The sequence below is a fragment of the Phaseolus vulgaris genome, chromosome 4 (assembly GCF_051622355.1).
Source record: "Phaseolus vulgaris cultivar YP4 chromosome 4, ASM5162235v1, whole genome shotgun sequence".
Classification (NCBI taxonomy): Eukaryota; Viridiplantae; Streptophyta; class Magnoliopsida; order Fabales; family Fabaceae; genus Phaseolus; species Phaseolus vulgaris.
In genome coordinates this window covers 48,704,672-48,722,453 of record NC_143501.1, presented here as the reverse complement: position 1 = coordinate 48,722,453, position 17,782 = coordinate 48,704,672, and the positions used below count along the sequence as shown (strand labels likewise).

Below are 17,782 nucleotides of genomic sequence, written 5' to 3'. Positions count from 1 at the left end.
ACAGTGACGAATGTCTGGTAAAAATTTCAGAACAAAATACCCATGGAGTAAGGCGTTGTAAGTCCCGGACCGAGAGTGAACGAAATTGGTTTTCCGAAAACAAAAGAACCTGGCTTTTCTTCCCCATATCTTTAATTTGTGATTTCTTATGGACGTGCCCCCTTACCTGGGTGCAAAAAACATATGAAAGTACTTGTGTGAACTTTTTTAGCGCAATACGGACCCGAAAAAAAATTGCAGAAAGTGGGCGAAATTTCACAAGTTTTGGTACAGGATAGCTTTGGTTTGTACAAAATTTGTGAAAAATACTCCCGAAATAGTTTTTCCTGAAAATCCAATAAAAAATCTCCACTTAATTTGGAAAAAACGCGACAAATTTCAGGTCAAACCGATGAGTATTCACCCACGAAAAAAATCAAACAGTTTCGCACACAAACGAACCTTCCTTTCAGCCCTGGCAATGATGAATAAAAAATTTATTTCCAATCTTGGGAGACGAATCTGGGGCTCAACTTTCAGCCAAAACTCAACAGACACAGTGACAAACGTCTGGAGAAAATTTCATTCCCAAATATCCAAGGAGTAAGACGTAGTAAGTCCCAGACCGATAGTGAACAAAACTGGTATTCCGAAAACAAAACGTCTTGGCTTTTCTTCCCTATAACTTGTTTTTGTTGTTTTTTTATAGACGTTCCTCCTTAACTGAGTGCAAACAACATATGAAAGTACTTGTTTGAATTTTTTTCAGCACAATACGGACCCGGAAAAAAAATTGCAGAAAGTAGGGCGAAATTTGACAAGTTTTGGTAGAGGATAGCCTTGGTTTGCACAAAATTTCTGAAAAATCCTCCCGAAATAGTTATTTCTTGAAATTCCACGTAAGAATCTCCACTGAATTTGGGACAAAAAGCGAAAAATTTCAGGTGAAACGATGAGTATTCACCTACGAAAAAAATCAAATAGTTTCGCACACAAACGAACCTTCCTTTCAACCCAGGCAGTGATGAATAAAAAATTTATTGCCAATCTTGCGGGACGAATCTTGGGGTCAAATTTTAGCCAAAACTCAACACACACAGTGACGAACGCATGGTAAAAATTTCAAAACAAAATACCCATGAAGTAAGGCGTTGTAAGTCCCGGACCGAGAGTGAACGAAATTGGTTTTCCGAAAACAAAAGGTCCTGGCTTTCCTTCCCCGTATCTTCTTTTTGTGATTTCTTTATGGACGTGCCTCCTTACCTAGGTGCAAACAACGTATGAAAGTACTTGCGTGTATTTTTTCAGCGCAATATGGACCCGGAACAAAATTGCAGAAAGTGGGCGAAATTTCACAAGTTTTGGTAGAGGATAACCTTGGTTTGTACAAAATTTGTGAAAAATCCTCCCGAAATAGTTTTTCTTGAAATTCTACCAAAGAATCTACACTAAATTTGGGACAAAATGCGACAAATTTAAGGTCAAATCGATGAGTATTCACCCACGAAAAAAATCAAACAGTTTCGCACACAAACGAACCTACCTTTCAGCTCTGGCAATGATGAATAAAAAAAATTCCAATCTTAGGGGACGAATCTGAGGCTCAAATTTCAGCCAAAACTCAACAGACACAGTGACAAACGTCTGGTGAAAATTTCATTCCAAAATATCCAACGAGTAACACGTAGTAAGTCCCAGACCGAGAGTGAACAAAAAATTGCAGAAAGTATGGCGAAATTTCACAAGTTTTGGTAGAGGATAGCCTTGGTTTGTACAAAATTTGTGAAAAATGCTCCCAAAATAGTTTTCCTTGAAATTCCACCAAAGAATTTCCACTGAATTTGGAACAAAATGCGACAAATTTCAGGTCAAACGGATGAGTATTCACCCACGAAAAAAATCAAATAGTTTCACACACAAACAAACCTTCCTTTCAGCCTTGTCAGTGATGAATAAAAAATTTATTTCCAATCTTGTAGGACGAATATAGGGCTCAAATCTCAGCCAAAACTCAACAGACACAGTGAACAACGTCTGGTAAAAATTTCAGACCAAAATACCCAAGGAGTAAGGCGTACTAAGTCTCAGGCCGAGAGTGAACAAAACTGGTTTTCTGAAACAAAACGTCCTGGCTTTTCTTCCCCGTATCTTCTTTTTGTGATTTTTTTACGTACGTGCCTCCTTACCTGGGTGCAAACACCATATAAAAGTACTTGTGTGAATTTTTTCAGCGCAATACGAACCCGGAATAAAATTGCAGAAAGTAGGGCGAAATTTGACAAGTTTTGGTAGAGGATAGCCTTGGTTTGCACAAAATTTCTGAAAAATCCTCCCGAAATAGTTATTTCTTGAATATCCACGTAAGAATGTCCACTGAATTTGGGAAAAAATGCGACAAATTTCAGGTGAAACGATGAGTATTCACCCACGAAAAAAATCAAATAGTTTCGCACACAAACGAACCTTCCTTTCAACCCAGACAGTGATGAATAAAAAATTTATTGTCAATCTTGTGGGACGAATCTGGGTCTCAAATTTCAGCCAAAACTCAACACACACAGTGGCGAATGTCTGGTAAAAATTTCAGAACAAAATACCCATGGAGTAAGGTGTTGTAAGTCCCGAACCGAGAGCGAACGAAATTGGTTTTCCGAAAACAAAAGCTCCTGGCTTTTCTTCCCCGTATCTTGTTTTTGTGATTTCTTTATGGATGTGCCTCCTTACCTAGGTGCAAAAAACATATGAAAGTACTTCTGTGAAGTTTTTCAACGCAATACGGACCCAGAATAAAATTTCAGAAAGTAGGGCGAAATTTCACAAGTTTTGGTAGAGGATAGCGTTGGTTTGAACATAATTTGTGAAAAATCCACCCTAAATAGTTTTTTCCTGAAATTCCACCTAAGAATCTCCACTGAATTTAAGACAAAATGCGAAAAATTTCAGATCAAACGAATGAGTATTCACCCACGAAAAAAATCAAACAGTTTCGCACACAAACGAACCTTCCTTTCAGCCCTAGCAATGATGAATAAAAAATTTATTCTCAATCTTATGGGACGAATCTAGGGCTCCAATCTCAGCCAAAACTCAACACACACAGTGACGAATGTCTGGTAAAAATCTCATACCAAAATACCCAAGGAGTAAGGCGTAGTAAGTCCCAGACCGAGAGTGAACAAAACTGGTTTTCCGACAACAAAATGTCCTGGCTCTTCTTCCCCGTATCTTCTTTTTGTGATTTATTTATGGATGTGCCTCCTTACCTGGGTGCAAACAACATATGAAAGTACTTTTTTGAATTTTTTCAGCGTAATACGGACCCGGAAAAAAATTGCAGAAAGTAGGGCAAAATTTCACAAGTTTTGGTAGAGGATAGTCTTAGTTTGCACAAAATTTCTGAGAAATCCTCCCATAATAGTTTTTTCCTGAAATTTCACGTAAGAATCTCCACTGAATTTGGGACAAAACGCGACAAATCCTAGGTGAAAAGATGAGTATTCACCCACAAAAAAAGTCAAACAGTTTCGCACACAAAGGAACCTTCATTTCAGCCCTAGCAATGTTGAATAAAAAATTTATTGTCAATCTTGTGGGATGAATCTGGGGCTCAAATCTCAGCCAAAATTCAACACACAATGACGAACGTCTGGAACAAATTTTAGACCAAAATACCCATGGAGTAAGGCGTAGTAAGTCCCAGACCGAGAGTGAACAAAACTGCTTTTCTCGAAAATGAAAGGTCCTGGCTTTTCTTTCCCGTATCTTCTTTTTGTGATTTCTTAATGGACGTGCCTCCTTGCATGGGTTCAAATAACATATGAAAGTACTTGTGTATATTTTTTCAGCGCAATACGGACCCGAAAAAAAATTGCAACAAGTATGGCGAAATTTCACAAGTTTTGGTAGAGGATAGCCTTGGTTTGTACAAAATTTGTGAAAAATGCTCCCAAAATAGTTTTCCTTGAAATTCCACCAAAGAATTTCCATTGAATTTGGAACAAAATGCGACAAATTTCAGGTCAAACGGATGAGTATTCACCCACGAAAAAAATCAAACAGTTTCGCACACAAACTAACCTTCCTTTTAGCCTTGGAAGTGATGAATAAAAAATTTAATTCCAATCTTTTGGGACAAATATAGGGCTCAAATCTCAGCCAAAACTCAACAGACACTGTGACGAACGTGTGGTAAAAATTTCAGACCAAAATACCCAAGAGTAACGCGTAGTAAATCCCAGACCGAGAGTGAACAAAACTGGTTTTCCGAAAACAAAACGTCCTGGCTTTTCTTTCCCGTATCTTCTTTTTGCGATTTGTTTATGGAAGTGTCTCCATACCTGGGTGCAACCAACATATGAAAGTACTTGTGTGGATTTTTTTAGCGCAATACGGATCCATAATAAAATTGTAGAAAGTATGGCGAAATTTCACAAGTTTTGGTAGAGGATAGCGTTGGTTTGCAAAAAATTTCTGAAAAATCCTCCCGAAATAATTTTTTCCTGAAATTTAACGTAAGAATATCCACTAAATTTGTGACAAAACGTGTCAAATTTTAGGTCAAACAGATGAGTATTCACTCATGAAAAAAATCAAAATGTTTCGAACATAAATGAACCTTCCTTTCAGCTCTGGCAGTGATGAATAAAAAATTTATTGCCAATCTCTTTGCACGAATCTGGTGTTCAAATCTCAGCCAAAACTCAACAGACACAGTGACGAACGTCTGGTAAAAATTTCAGACCAAAATACCCAAGGAGTAAGGCATAGTAAGTCCCAGACCGATAGTGAAAAAAACTAGTTTTCCGAAAACAAAACGTCCTGGCTTTTCTTCCCTGTAACTTGTTTTTGTGATTTTTTTTATAGACGTTCCTCCTTAACTGGGTGCAAACAACATATGAAAGTACTTGTTTGAATTTTTTTCAGCACAATATGGACCCGAAAAAAATTGCAGAAAGTAGGGCGAAATTTGACAAGTTTTGGTAGAGGATAACCTTGGTTTGCACAAAATTTCTGAAAAATCCTCACGAAATAGTTATTTCATGAATATCCACGTAAGAATCTCCATTGAATTTGGGACAAAAAGCGACAAATTTCAGGTGAAACGATGAGTATTCACCCACGAAAAAAATCAAACAGTTTCGCACACAAACGAACCTTCCTGTCAGCCCTGGCAGTGATGAATAAACAATTTATTGCCAATCTTGTGGGACGAATCTGGGACTCAAATCTCAGCCAAAACTCAACACACACAGTGAAGAACGTCTGGTAAAAATTTCAGACAAAAATACCCAAGGAGTAAGGCGGAGTAAGTCCCAGACCGAGAGTGAACAAAACTGGTTTTCCGAAAACAAAACGTCCTGGATGTTCTTCCCCGTATCTTCTTTTTGTGATTTCTTTATGGACGTGCCTCCTTACCTGGGTGCAAACAACGTATGAAAGTACTTGCGTGAATTTTTTCAGCGCGGACCCGGAACAAAATTGCAGAAAGTGGGCGAAATTTCACAAGTTTTGGTAGAGGATAGCCTTGGTTTGTACAAAATTTGTGAAAAATCCTCCCGAAATAGTTTTTCTTGAAATTCCACCAAAGAATCTACACTAAATTAGGGTCAAAATGCGACAAATTTCAGGTCAAACGAATGAGTATTCACCCAAGAAAAAAATCAAACAGTTTCGCACACAAACGAACCTTCCTTTCAGCCCTGGAAGTGATGAATAAAAAATTTAATTCCAATCTTGTGGGACGAATATAGAGCTCAAATCTCAGCCAAAACTCGACACACACAGTGAAGAACGTCTCGTAAAAATCTCAGACCAAAATACCCAAGGAGTAAGGCATAGTAAGTCCCGGACCGAGAATACCTGTGTGATTTTTTTCAGCGCAATACGGACGCGGAATAAAATTGCAGAAAGTAGGGAAAAATTTCACAAGTTTTGGTAGAGGATAGCCTTGGTTTGCACAAAATTCCTGAAAAATCCTCCCAAAATAGTTTTTTCCTGAAATTTCACGTAAGTAAGAAATTTGACCTGAAATTTGTCGCGTTTTGTCCCAAATTCATTGGAGATTCTTAGGTGGAATTTCAGGAAAAAACTATTTCGGGAGCATTTTTCATAAATTTTGTGCAAACCAAGGCTATCCTGTACAAAAATTTGTGAAATTTCGCCCTACTTTCTGCAATTTTGTTCCGGGTCCGTATTGCGCTGAAAAAAATCACACTGGTACTTTCATATGTTGTTTGCACCCAGGTAAGGAGGCACGTCCATAAACAAATCACAAAAAGAAGATACGAGGAAGAAAATCCAGGACGTTTTGTTTTCAGAAAACAAGTTTTTTTCACACTCGGTCTGGGACTTACTACGCCTTACTCCTTGGGTATTTTGGTCTAAAGTTTTAACCAGACGCTCGTTAAAGTGTCTGTTGAGTTTTGGCTTAGATTAGGCCCCAGATTCGTCCCACAAGATTGACAATAATTTTTTTATTCATCACTGCTAGGGCTGAAAGGAAGGTTTGTTTGTGTGCGAAACAGTTTGATTTTTTTCGTGGGTGAATACTCATCCGTTTGACTAGAAATTTGTCGGACTTTGTCCCAAATTCAATGCGGATTCTTAGGTGGAATTTTAGGAAAAATCTATTTCGGGAAGATTTTTCACAAATTTTTTAAAAACCAAGGCTATCCTCTACCAAAACTTGTCAAATTTCACCCTACTTTCTGCAATTTTGTTCCGGGTCCGTATTTCACTAAAAAAATTCACAGAAGTACTTTCATATGTTGTTTGCACCCAGGTAGGGAGGCACGTCCATAAACAAATCACAAAAAGAAGTTATGGGGAAGAAAAGCCAGGACGTATTGTTTTCAGAAAACCAGTTTTGTTCACTCTCGGTCTAGGACTTACTACGCCTTACTCTTTGGGTATTTTGGTCTGAAATTTTTACCAGACGTTCGACACTGTGTGTGTTGAGTTTTGGCTGAGATTTGAGCCCCAGATTCGTCCCACAAGATTGGCAATAAATTTTTTATTCATCACTGCCAGGGCTGAAAGGAAGGTTCGTTTGTGTGCGAAATTGTTTGATTTTTTTTGTGTGTGAATACTCATCCTTTTTACCTAAAATATGTCGCGTTTTGTCCCAAATTCAGTGGAGATTCCTATGTTGAATTTCAGGAAAAAACTATTTCGGGAACAAGTACTTTCATATGTTGTTTGCACCCAGGTAAGGAGGCATGTCCATAAACAAATCACAAAAAGAAGATACGGGGAAGAAAATCCAGGACGTTTTGTTTTCGGAAAACCAGTTTTGTTCACTCTCGGTCTGGGACTTACTCCGCCTTACTCCTTGGGTATTTTTGTCTGAAATTTTTACCAGACGTTCGTCACTGTGTGTGTTGAGTTTTGGCTGAGATTTGAGTCCCAGATTCGTCCCAAAAGATTGGTAATAAATTTTTTATTCATCACTGCCAGGGCTGAAAGGAAGATTCGTTTGTGTGCGAAACTGTTTGATTTTTTTCTTGGGTGAATACTCATCCGTTTGTCCTGAAATATGTCGCGTTTTGTCCCAAATTCAGTGGAGATTCTTATGTTGAATTTCAGGAAAAAAACTATTTCGGGAGTATTTTTCAGAAATTTTTTGCAAACCAAGGCTCCTCTACCATAACTTGTGAAATTTAGCCCTACTTTCTGCAATTTTGTTCCGGGTCCGTATTGCGCTGAAAAAATTCAAACAAGTACTTTCATATGTTGTTTGCACCCAGGTAAGGAGGCACGTCCATAAACAAATCACAAAAAGAAGATACGGGGAAGAAAAGCCAGGACGTTTTGTTTTCGGAAAACCAGTTTTGTTCACCCTCGGTCTGGGACTTACTACGCCTTACTCTTTGAATATTTTGGTCTGAAATTTTTACCAGACGTTCGACACTGTGTGTGTTGAGTTTTGGCTGAGATTTGAGCCCCAGATTCGTCCCAAAAGATTGGCAATAAATTTTTTATTCATCACTGTCAAGGCTGAAAGGAAGGTTCGTTTGTGTGCGAAATTGTTTGATTTTTTTCGTGTGTGAATACTCATCCGTTTTACCTGAAATATGTCGCGTTTTGTCCCAAATTCAGTGGAGATTCTTACGTGGAATTTCAGGAAAAAACTATTGCGGGAGGATTTTTCAGAAATTTAGTGCAAACCAAGGCTATCCTCTACCAAAACTTGTGAAATTTCGCCCTACTTTCTGCAATTTTGTTCCGGGTTCGTATTGCGCTGAAAAAATTCATACAAGTACTTCCATATGTTTTTTTGCACCCAGGTAAGGAGGCACGTCCATAAACAAATCAGAAAAAGAAGATACGGGGAAGAAAATCCAGGACGTTTTGTTTTCGAAAAACCAGTTATTTTCACTCTCGGTCTGGGACTTACTACGCCTTACTCCTTGAGTATTTTGGTCTGAAATTATTACCTGACGTTCGTCACTGTGTTTGTTGAGTTTTGGCTGAGATTTGAGCCTCAGATTCATCTCACAAGATTGGCAATAAATTTTTTATTCATCACTACCAGGGCTGAGTATTTTTTATTCAAACAAGTACTTTCATATGTTGTTTGCACCCAGGTAAGGAGGCACGTCCATAAACAAATCACAAAAAGAAGATACAGGGAAGAAAATTCAGGACGTTTTGTTTTCGGAAAACCAGTTTTGTTCACTCTCGGTCTGGGACTTACTCCGCCTTACTCCTTGGGTATTTTTGTCTGAAATTTTTACCATCAAAAGTACTTCTATTATTTTTGTACTTATTTTACATTAATTTATAATATTCTTTTACCAGCCTGAAAGATACACAACATCATTCAATAACAAAAACAAAAGACAAAATATTTCACCATGCAACTACGTTATCTTCTTAATATTACTATAAAGATAGGATTGCTTAATTATTAGCTCAAGCAAAACAATAACAAGATTTTGGTTATAGATGCACAAAACATTCAGTATTCTAATATTCGAAATTGGACTAGAAAATCAACATCGCAAAACAAATCATGGAAAAGAAATAAAAGAATATATGAAGTAGGAAGTAATTGCTTATAACAAACATTCGGAGAAATAATCTCTCGTCACAAATCTTGAATGCAGAAAATGGATTCGATTGAAAATGAAGGATGAGATTAAATTGATGTCACTAAAGATTTTTTTAAAACATGTAATTCATTAATTCTTATCATCAAAGATAATGGATGTAATTCTTAATTTATTCATGAGAGTCAACACATTTGGTCGAATCTTCTGGTTATGGGTTTGCATTCAGATTTATCTTACAAGGTAATGAACTTTCTCTTAATCTAAAACATTTTCTCCACCAAAACAATAAAGAAATTCTTAATTTTGACAACAAAAACCAACTGGAAATATTTTTTTTTCATATTCAAGGATTGTCATTTTCTAGCAATATGTTTTGATATGTTTATCCTGCAAATTTTTTAATCATACACAAAACAACGACCCGATCATTGCTAATTTTAGTTATAAATGCTTACTTTGGTTGTCAAATAGATTTGAACGAAACCTTTAGGATTTTTCTTCAATCATCACAAAATTCATTATCTGATTTCATGAGTAAAAATCTATAATCATCAACAAAAACAATTAGAGGTATCTAAAGTAGAATCGTCCCAAATTGCAAAGAGATACTAATCTTCTTTACTATTTCTTCAACTGTTACATATACACATTCTTATCACTTAAACAATACATGTATACTTCATCAAAGTTTAAAAGATTGATTTGAAAAATGCTAATAATGTTACTTAACGTTGTTTTATTCATAAACTCAAACTCAAATTTCTTTAGGTGAAAATTTACTAAAAATCTCATTTGTCTTTTATCACCCAACATGAATTCATCCATGCAAGAGAAATATATAAATACAAGTTACAATCAATTCCTTTTGTCATCTCCAAAGCTTCACACACAAAGAATAAACTAAAGAAACTATGTTTCCTCTAACACAACTCATTCTCCTAGCTCCCCCTAGTCTCATTAATCTACTTCCTATGCACCACCTTAATGTTTTCATTAACACACTACTTTAGTTGAAAAACCAACCAATACATCAACATGTTGAAGATGCACCTATAATTGATAAAACAAGCATAAAGGGTATTGTGTTTGACATAGCAACGTGATTGAATGGGCAATTTCAGAACTTGTGTGATATCTAAGAGTGATGGAAAGTGTTGAAGAGGAGCTAAAACATGTGGTTGGAATGAAGAAGCTGGTGGAGGAGATTGATTTACCAAAACTAAGTTATTTGAATATGGTCGTGAAGGAGATGAATATAAATTAGATATAATTATTGATATATGACCAAATTAATCAGTGTCAAAAATAAAAATTGAAAATTCAACATTCTAAGTTTTCACATAATTTTTCTTTACCTCAACTACACCTTAAATAGTTCTATAGAACTTTGTAATTGCATTTAGTAATTCTTAATCAAGTCTGAAAAGTACTTTTTTTACTTACTTATCCTCCTTTATATTGCTTTATAATATAAATAGAATTACACAATTCCTTTTTCTAAAAGAAAAACGCAATCATTCAAAAAAAACATAATTAAATGTCTAGCAAAGAAATAATATATTTACATAATTAAGTCTTAGTCCTTAACTATACCAAGTTTTGCTTAATCATCTTCAATAAATTTAGAGAACATTTAAAATTGATTGAGAAAATCATTTTAGTGATAAAATTTGTTTGATTTTCTTAAATACGATGCTTCCCAACATATTCAGTTAATTCCGCGTTAGAAGTGATTGCAATGGTCCAAGTTAAGGTTTGGTCCTGGATTTCCTCTAAGTCTCGTTTTAGATCGTTCTCCTATCCTAATTGGTGTTTGAACCCCTTGGTTTGCATGCAGTTGGATCGTTGATGTTCTTCGTAGTCACAATGTAGATTTTGTGTTCCTCAGTTTTTGTGGATTTGTCTATTTTTGTGTTTGTTTGCCATGGATTTCTTGGGAGGGCGGGAGAGATTAAATTGCAATTGTATAAAGGTTAGATCACCCCTGAAGTGATTCATATTTATTAATTCGTTTTGCTGATAAAAGAAAACAATTTCCTTTAATATAATGTCTTTAATATAACATAATCTAATATTGTTGTGTTTTGTTCTTTTCTAATAATTTTTATTTTTAGACCTATTTGATTATCACATAATACATTGATATTATATAACACTTGTGGACATGAATTGTATAGTAAACTAGTCTTAGCCACTACATTCTAAATGAATTCTTATTGCAGAGAATTTTACTCATTCACCTTATATGTATTTCTCATCAATAAAAATTGAAAGAATGCTAAAATGAATTCAATATTCAATTTTAATGATAAAAACTTATAGTACAAGTCAATATATTTCATATAAGTACTAGAAAAATCATCTCAAACATTTGCAATATTTCAAGTTTCTTCCAACATATTACCACTTACAAGTTCACATGGGAAGGTAAAAATGGATGAACAAATTTGTATAGAAAATATACTTAAAAGAATTTTTATTTTATGAATTATAATTTTAATTCTTCATATCTTAAAGTTTAATTGTAATCTTTTAATATATTCTACTAAGTTAATCTTTATTGAAACAATCATTATACAATATCTTAATTTATTATTTTATGAGTACTACATTAGCACATTAATTTGAAGACTCACATTTTAACCAATGTTTTATTTTATTATTAATATTTTAGAAAAAAAAATATTTTTTATTTTCAGAATTTAGGGTCTTCAATTTTATATTTAAAGAATATTTTTTATAAGATTCAAGTATTAAACTTGTGAGTATATTGATATATTTTAAAAGAAATTAAAATGGTATAATTATTATATTTAAATATTTTAGTTAATTGGATAAAAAAAATTGAAAAACTAAAAATCGAATATTTGTAAGATTTGATATTTAATTGATCCCAATTAAATAAGAAGGACTCTAACCACAACTAGACCTAGAAAAGTATTTTGAAAGTGATAACAAAAGTGGAGTAATGTGTTTGAATAAATAACTATTAAAACTTTAAGACAACAATTACAGTAACATTTTTGTAATGGAAAATGCATAGTGTCAAACTGGTTTTTTTCCTTTTTCTAAGGTGGTTATTTCTTGGTGCTTGGAAGGAACCTTCTTCTGTGCTAACTGAGTACCGAACACGTTTTCTGCAGCTAAGATAAGAGTAACTATTCATTGACCAAGTCCAGTCTGATATCATACGACAGAGTAGACTAAAGACTACTTGGTAGCTACACTCATTCTTCATTCATCTATTTCCTCTCTCTTCATCTTCTTCTGCTTCTTCTGCTTCTCTGCTACAGAGATGGATGATGATCAATTTCCTCAGATCAAAGGTGTTGTTATAATCTCCCTCCCACCACCAGATAACCCTTCTTTGGGCAAAACCATCACTGCTTTTACTTTCTCTGACCCTTCTTCTCCTCAACCCTCACTACTTCTTCAACAATCCCACCAACACCAAACAAACATCAATGAATACAACAACACTGATCCTCCCCTTCACTCCTACCCATCTAATGCTCAGCTTGGTTTTTCACGCAGAAGACTCTTCCACAGAACCCCAGTGAGGTTTTTCTCCTTCTTTGGGGTTTTTCTATTTGCTCTCTTTCTCTATGGTTCTGTTTCTTCAACCACCACTCTGGAACTGAGTGGCCCCAAGAATGATGGTGATGATGATGGCAAACCCGGATCATATTTGTTCCCTTTGTATCCTAAATTTGGTGTTTTGGGGCAGAAGAATATGAAGCTCCAACTGGGGAAGCTTGTTCATAAAGAAAAGCTTTTGACACAGAGAAAATACAGGGTTGGTTCTGAGGTTGTGGCCGTTGACTCTTCTTCGGTTTTTCCTGTCAGTGGCAATGTTTTTCCAGACGGGTATGATAAAAATCGTTGCTTTTGCTGATTTGATGGTTGGGTTTACGAAGAAAAATAAAAGTAAAATTTAATAATTTAAATGTTTCTTTTTGACTTAGTGATTTAATAATTAATATAAAAGCTCTGCTTCATTTATAATTGCAACCGCATCAGCAACATAGTTTCTATAATTACACTACTACTGCTATGAAACTCAGAAAGAAGGAAAAATGATTTTTATCCATTAATGTCTTTAATACACATTAGTATAGTAGTACATTTCCTTGTCATTTTACGTATTCATTACCAACTGTATTCAGAGCTTGATAAAGAACGGATGAAAAGAGAGGTATAGGTCAAATTGAGAGAGAAGAAATGTATTATTATGGATTATTCATGCGTTGAGTATGTGGTGAAAAGCAAAGACAATGCTGGTGTAAAAATCATTAGATACATGTTAAGTCAATGATATTTGATGGAGTCGAAGACTTAAAATGGTAGCTTATCAATTGAGTACGTAGGGCAGATTAGATGCTTTTAGGTAGAAGAGATGAAATGTAGATATATATTTTTGTGATTGTTAAAATTGGTAGGAGTCTCAGTGTTTGATGTTTATCTACCCTTTTGTCATGTGAACCGTATTATAATGGCACATCTTGTGCTATTTCTATGCATTAATAATATTCAGTTAACTTATAAAAAAAAAATAGTGCAATTGTATGATAAGCTAGGAGCTACCAATTTTTGGTAACTCCATGTGACGACTTAGCAACATGTTCTTCCTTGCAGGTTGTATTTCACTATTTTACGTGTTGGAAATCCTCCAAGAAGTTATTTTCTTGATGTGGATACAGGGAGTGACTTAACTTGGATGCAGTGTGATGCTCCTTGCATAAGTTGTGGAAAGGTATAATTTATTATTAATCAAATATCAATCCACCTCAGTTAGATTCATGTGGATTTTTTAAGGGGTGCACATGTGAAATATCTGTGTAGCATCAGGTTGCCATTTTCTTGTGTATGATCCTGTGTCAGAGTATGCTGAAAGTTAGAAAATGCCTCTCAGTAATAGGAACTGTAGAGTATAGATATAACTTAGTTACTAGATGTTTGAGAAATTTTGCCTTGGTGGAATTTTGCTTTTGGAGAACTGGATTTACTCGAAGGATAAAATTAATACAGGGAGCTCATGCCCAATACAAGCCAACAAGATCCAATGTAGTACCATCCATGGACTCTCTCTGCTTGGATGTTCAGAAAAATCAGAAAGATGGGCATCACGAAAGCTTGCAACAGTGTGACTATCAAATTGAATATGCGGATCAGAGTTCTTCCTTGGGGGTTCTCATTAGAGATGAGCTTCATCTTGTAACTACTAATGGATCCAAAACCAAGCTAAATTTTGTTTTTGGGTATGAATCCCTTTTTGAAGCTCTACCTTTTTCTTTTAGGCAATAGTGTATTGTAAGAAATTGATGATCCATTCAATGCAATACTTTTGTATTAAGGTGTGGATATGATCAAGAAGGCTTACTTTTGAACACATTGGCAAAGACAGATGGAATCCTGGGACTGAGCAGGGCAAAAGTGAGCCTACCTTACCAGTTAGCAAGTAAAGGGCTTATTAAGAATGTGGTTGGTCATTGCTTGAGCAATGATGAAGTTGGTGGTGGTTACATGTTCTTGGGTGATGATTTCTTGCCATATTGGGGCATGACTTGGGTTCCCATGGCCTATACCCTTACTACGTGAGTATGATTTCTTAATTAAGAATGTGTTTGTTCCCTATTAATTATGATGAAGTGAGTTTGATTTTCTTTTGTCAAACTGCAATGAATTTCCACTTTCAGAATGTCAAGATTTATTCCAAAGTTTTGTCTTTTTTTCATTTAAAAATCTCCATACTTTTGAAGTTTTTCTGTATCTACTTTTTCCCCTGAGGATGAGCACTATTATTCTGACAGTTTGTTCTGATTCTTCTCTAATTTAAATGTGGCACACACTCTAATCTGTAGGGATTTATACCAAACTGAGATTCTTGGAATAAATTATGGAAATCGGCAACTCAGTTTTGATGGCCAAAGCAAAGTAGGAAAGGTGGTTTTTGATAGCGGCAGTTCTTATACATATTTCCCAAAAGAAGCATACTTGGATCTTGTTGCTTCTGTGAGTTTTTACATTTATCAATCTGGAACCATTTTGACATTTTTCTTGAGTCTGTTCTTGAACACCACAAATTCATTATTTATGTGTATTGGTGCAGCTTAATGAAGTTTCTGGGTTGAGACTCATTCAAGATGATTCAGATACTACTTTACCCATTTGCTGGGAAGCAAATTTCCCAATCAAGTAAGATAAATTACTCAAGGTGCAATTGTTTTTTGCATTTATAATAACTAAAGTAATCAATTTTTTAAAGCAGTCAAGATATGAACTGAATTACATAAGGTGAAATGACACTATTTTGATTCTCTTCATCTTTAGTACCTTGTTTTGTAGAGACAGAAAATAAATACATTATTTTCTTGTATCTGTTTGACTGACCATGTTATGGAGAAATGAAATAGGTCTATTGTTTTTATTGCATGTTTCACCAATTACAATGTTATTGCATGTTGTTCTAAAATCCATGTTACATGCATGCAGATCTGTCAAAGATGTCAAGGATTACTTCAAGACCATAACTCTTCGGTTTGGAAGCAAGTGGTGGATTTTGTCCACAATGTTTCAGATAGCACCAGAGGGTTACTTGATCATTAGTGTAATCCTCTCTTTGTATTCTATTACAACTTCTTGTTCCAACTGATTTTGTTATTGTCATGTATTCTAAAATGCTACCTTTTTTGCTGCAGAACAAAGGCCATGTTTGCTTGGGTATCCTTGACGGTAGCAATGTAAACGATGGATCCTCCATTATTCTTGGAGGTACTCTCACCCTCATGAAAACCTTTAAGCTTATTCTCATGCAACTTTTCCTGCCTATATTCTTGCCAATAATTTCTATTTATGTGTTGTTTTTACCTGGTATAAGTGTCAATGATTGGATTGCAAATACGGGGCTATTTTCTTTTCATATATAGACCCTTCACATATTCTAGGTTTGGATTCATACAGTGACTGATTTTTGCTGCAATGTCAAGTCTCTCTGCAATTGTCCATTTCTGAAATTTTTGCATGGTCATTTTTTTTAATCTCCAATTTATCACCTTTATCTCACACAACTTCACTTAGCCTAAGTCTTTGTACCTTAGTGTTTAATGTGTTTGATGATGAATAACTCAACTAGCCAGCCCATTTGTGTAGCAGAAGTAGTGCCATTTATTGAGCCACCTTTGAAATCAAATGCTATTGAGATTCTATCACTATTAGAGGAATCAGAGTTATGATAAATTAGTTCATGGGCTATTTCAGTTCTGAAATTGTGATTTGATTCATCTGTTGCTAGTGCTAGTTAATAGTTGTATCCTCTTAAAAATCCTTCTTTACTACTAATAAAGAAAACATTAAAAGTGGATGCCTTTACTATTTTGCAAACATACAAGCATTTGATACTTTCCTAGGATTTAGCATTAAATTTTCATTTAATCTAGTTATACTTTTTCATATAAAATTCATGTTCTCACTCTCTTTATATTTGATATCTCCACTGCCTTAACTTGAAACATTAGCAAAAAGATGATAGCACTTGGTATGACTTGTACCAATAGCATCTAACATTTTGACTTTATGCTTCTCCTTTCTCCCTAACCCACCTTTTCTTTGTTCTTGCAATCATCATCTTTCTCCTTTTAACTGTTCTATTAGGACATCTAGAGATAAAAACATTTCATAATATATAAGTGGATGTAAACTTTACCTTCTAATTTGGATTTATAAGGTTGAGTTGACTTAAAGTTCACGTGAAATTTTCCACTTTCATGGAGCAGCATTCCTTTCCTCTCTTTTCCTGAACTTAAGTGATAATTTGGTTCTTCTTACTGATTATGACCTTTGCAGACATTTCATTCAGAGGATACTTAGTTGTGTATGATAACTCAAAGCAAAAAATTGGTTGGAAGCGAGCAGAGTGTGGCATGTCAAGCAGAAGATTGAGAAAGAAAAACAGTTTTGTCCCTGATAGCATGCTATAATTTACTCTAGGAAGAACAGTATAACTTGTATTATTTCTGCAATAAAACAGCCAATGTACAGTTACACCCAAAATATAGGAACTTAGAAGAGTAATGGATATAATAGGTTATTTTATACTCCAATAACTATTAGATCAAGAAAAATGTCACCACCAACACTTTTTCTTAACACTTTTTTAAACTTTTTCTCTTACTGATTTAAATTCAAGAGTGTTTGAAAGAAAGTATTAGAGAAAGTTTAGTGGGAGTTCCTTTTTTATTGGCTATTATTTCCTTTTTCTACGTATAAAATGCATATAACTAATTTATAAGATGGTATATTTTTCAAAATTATTCTTAAATAATTTATGTATGGAGAGAGGACATTAATAGAGTAGTTTTCATTTTTAAAATTAAACTCTAATTTTTTTATTTTCATGGAAAAGAGAAAGAGATAACTTATAGTGCTTATTGTTTATAAATTAAAATAAAGAAATATACTTTAATAGAAAAGTAATCAATACAAAGGATAATTAAAAAGGGTATTGTAAGAAGAAATTATTAGGTGGATAGGGGAAATATATAAGTAAATAAAGGTAGAAAAACAGAAATGGTAATATAAAAGAACAATAGAAGGAGTTTGGAGTGATATTTCAAATATTAGTTAAATTGTTTAAAATCTTTCAAATTTTAAAATAATAATGCAAGAATGATATAATTTATAGCACTTTGAAAGACTTTTAGGGTTTATTTGGATTTATATCGTACAAATTTAAAAGAACTTTTAAGATTTGA

General features: G+C 34.5%; 1 protein-coding gene across 1 annotated transcript; it reads left to right on the top strand.

The window, feature by feature from the left end:
• The first annotated feature begins 12,084 nt into the window (after positions 1–12,084).
• LOC137838024 (Eukaryotic aspartyl protease family protein) lies at positions 12,085–17,232 on the top strand. Its single transcript, XM_068647234.2, has 9 exons — positions 12,085–12,899; positions 13,668–13,785; positions 14,061–14,290; positions 14,387–14,626; positions 14,894–15,044; positions 15,142–15,227; positions 15,525–15,639; positions 15,731–15,803; positions 16,875–17,232. Exons 1-9 carry the CDS (start codon positions 12,328–12,330, stop codon positions 17,006–17,008), a joined length of 1,719 nt encoding a protein of 572 aa, XP_068503335.1. The 5' UTR covers positions 12,085–12,327; the 3' UTR covers positions 17,009–17,232.
• Positions 17,233–17,782: the final 550 nt, after the last annotated feature.

What these genes read in the sequence shown, in the direction of transcription:
- LOC137838024 (XM_068647234.2), top strand. Translation starts at nt 12,328, where the DNA reads ATGGATGATGATCAATTTCCTCAGATCAAAGGTGTTGTTATAATCTCC. An exon ending in AAGCTAAATTTTGTTTTTGG is followed by an intron (nt 14,291 to 14,386) that starts GTATGAATCCCT and finishes TTTTGTATTAAG; the next exon opens with GTGTGGATATGATCAAGAAG. An exon ending in ACTTGGATCTTGTTGCTTCT is followed by an intron (nt 15,045 to 15,141) that starts GTGAGTTTTTAC and finishes GTATTGGTGCAG; the next exon opens with CTTAATGAAGTTTCTGGGTT.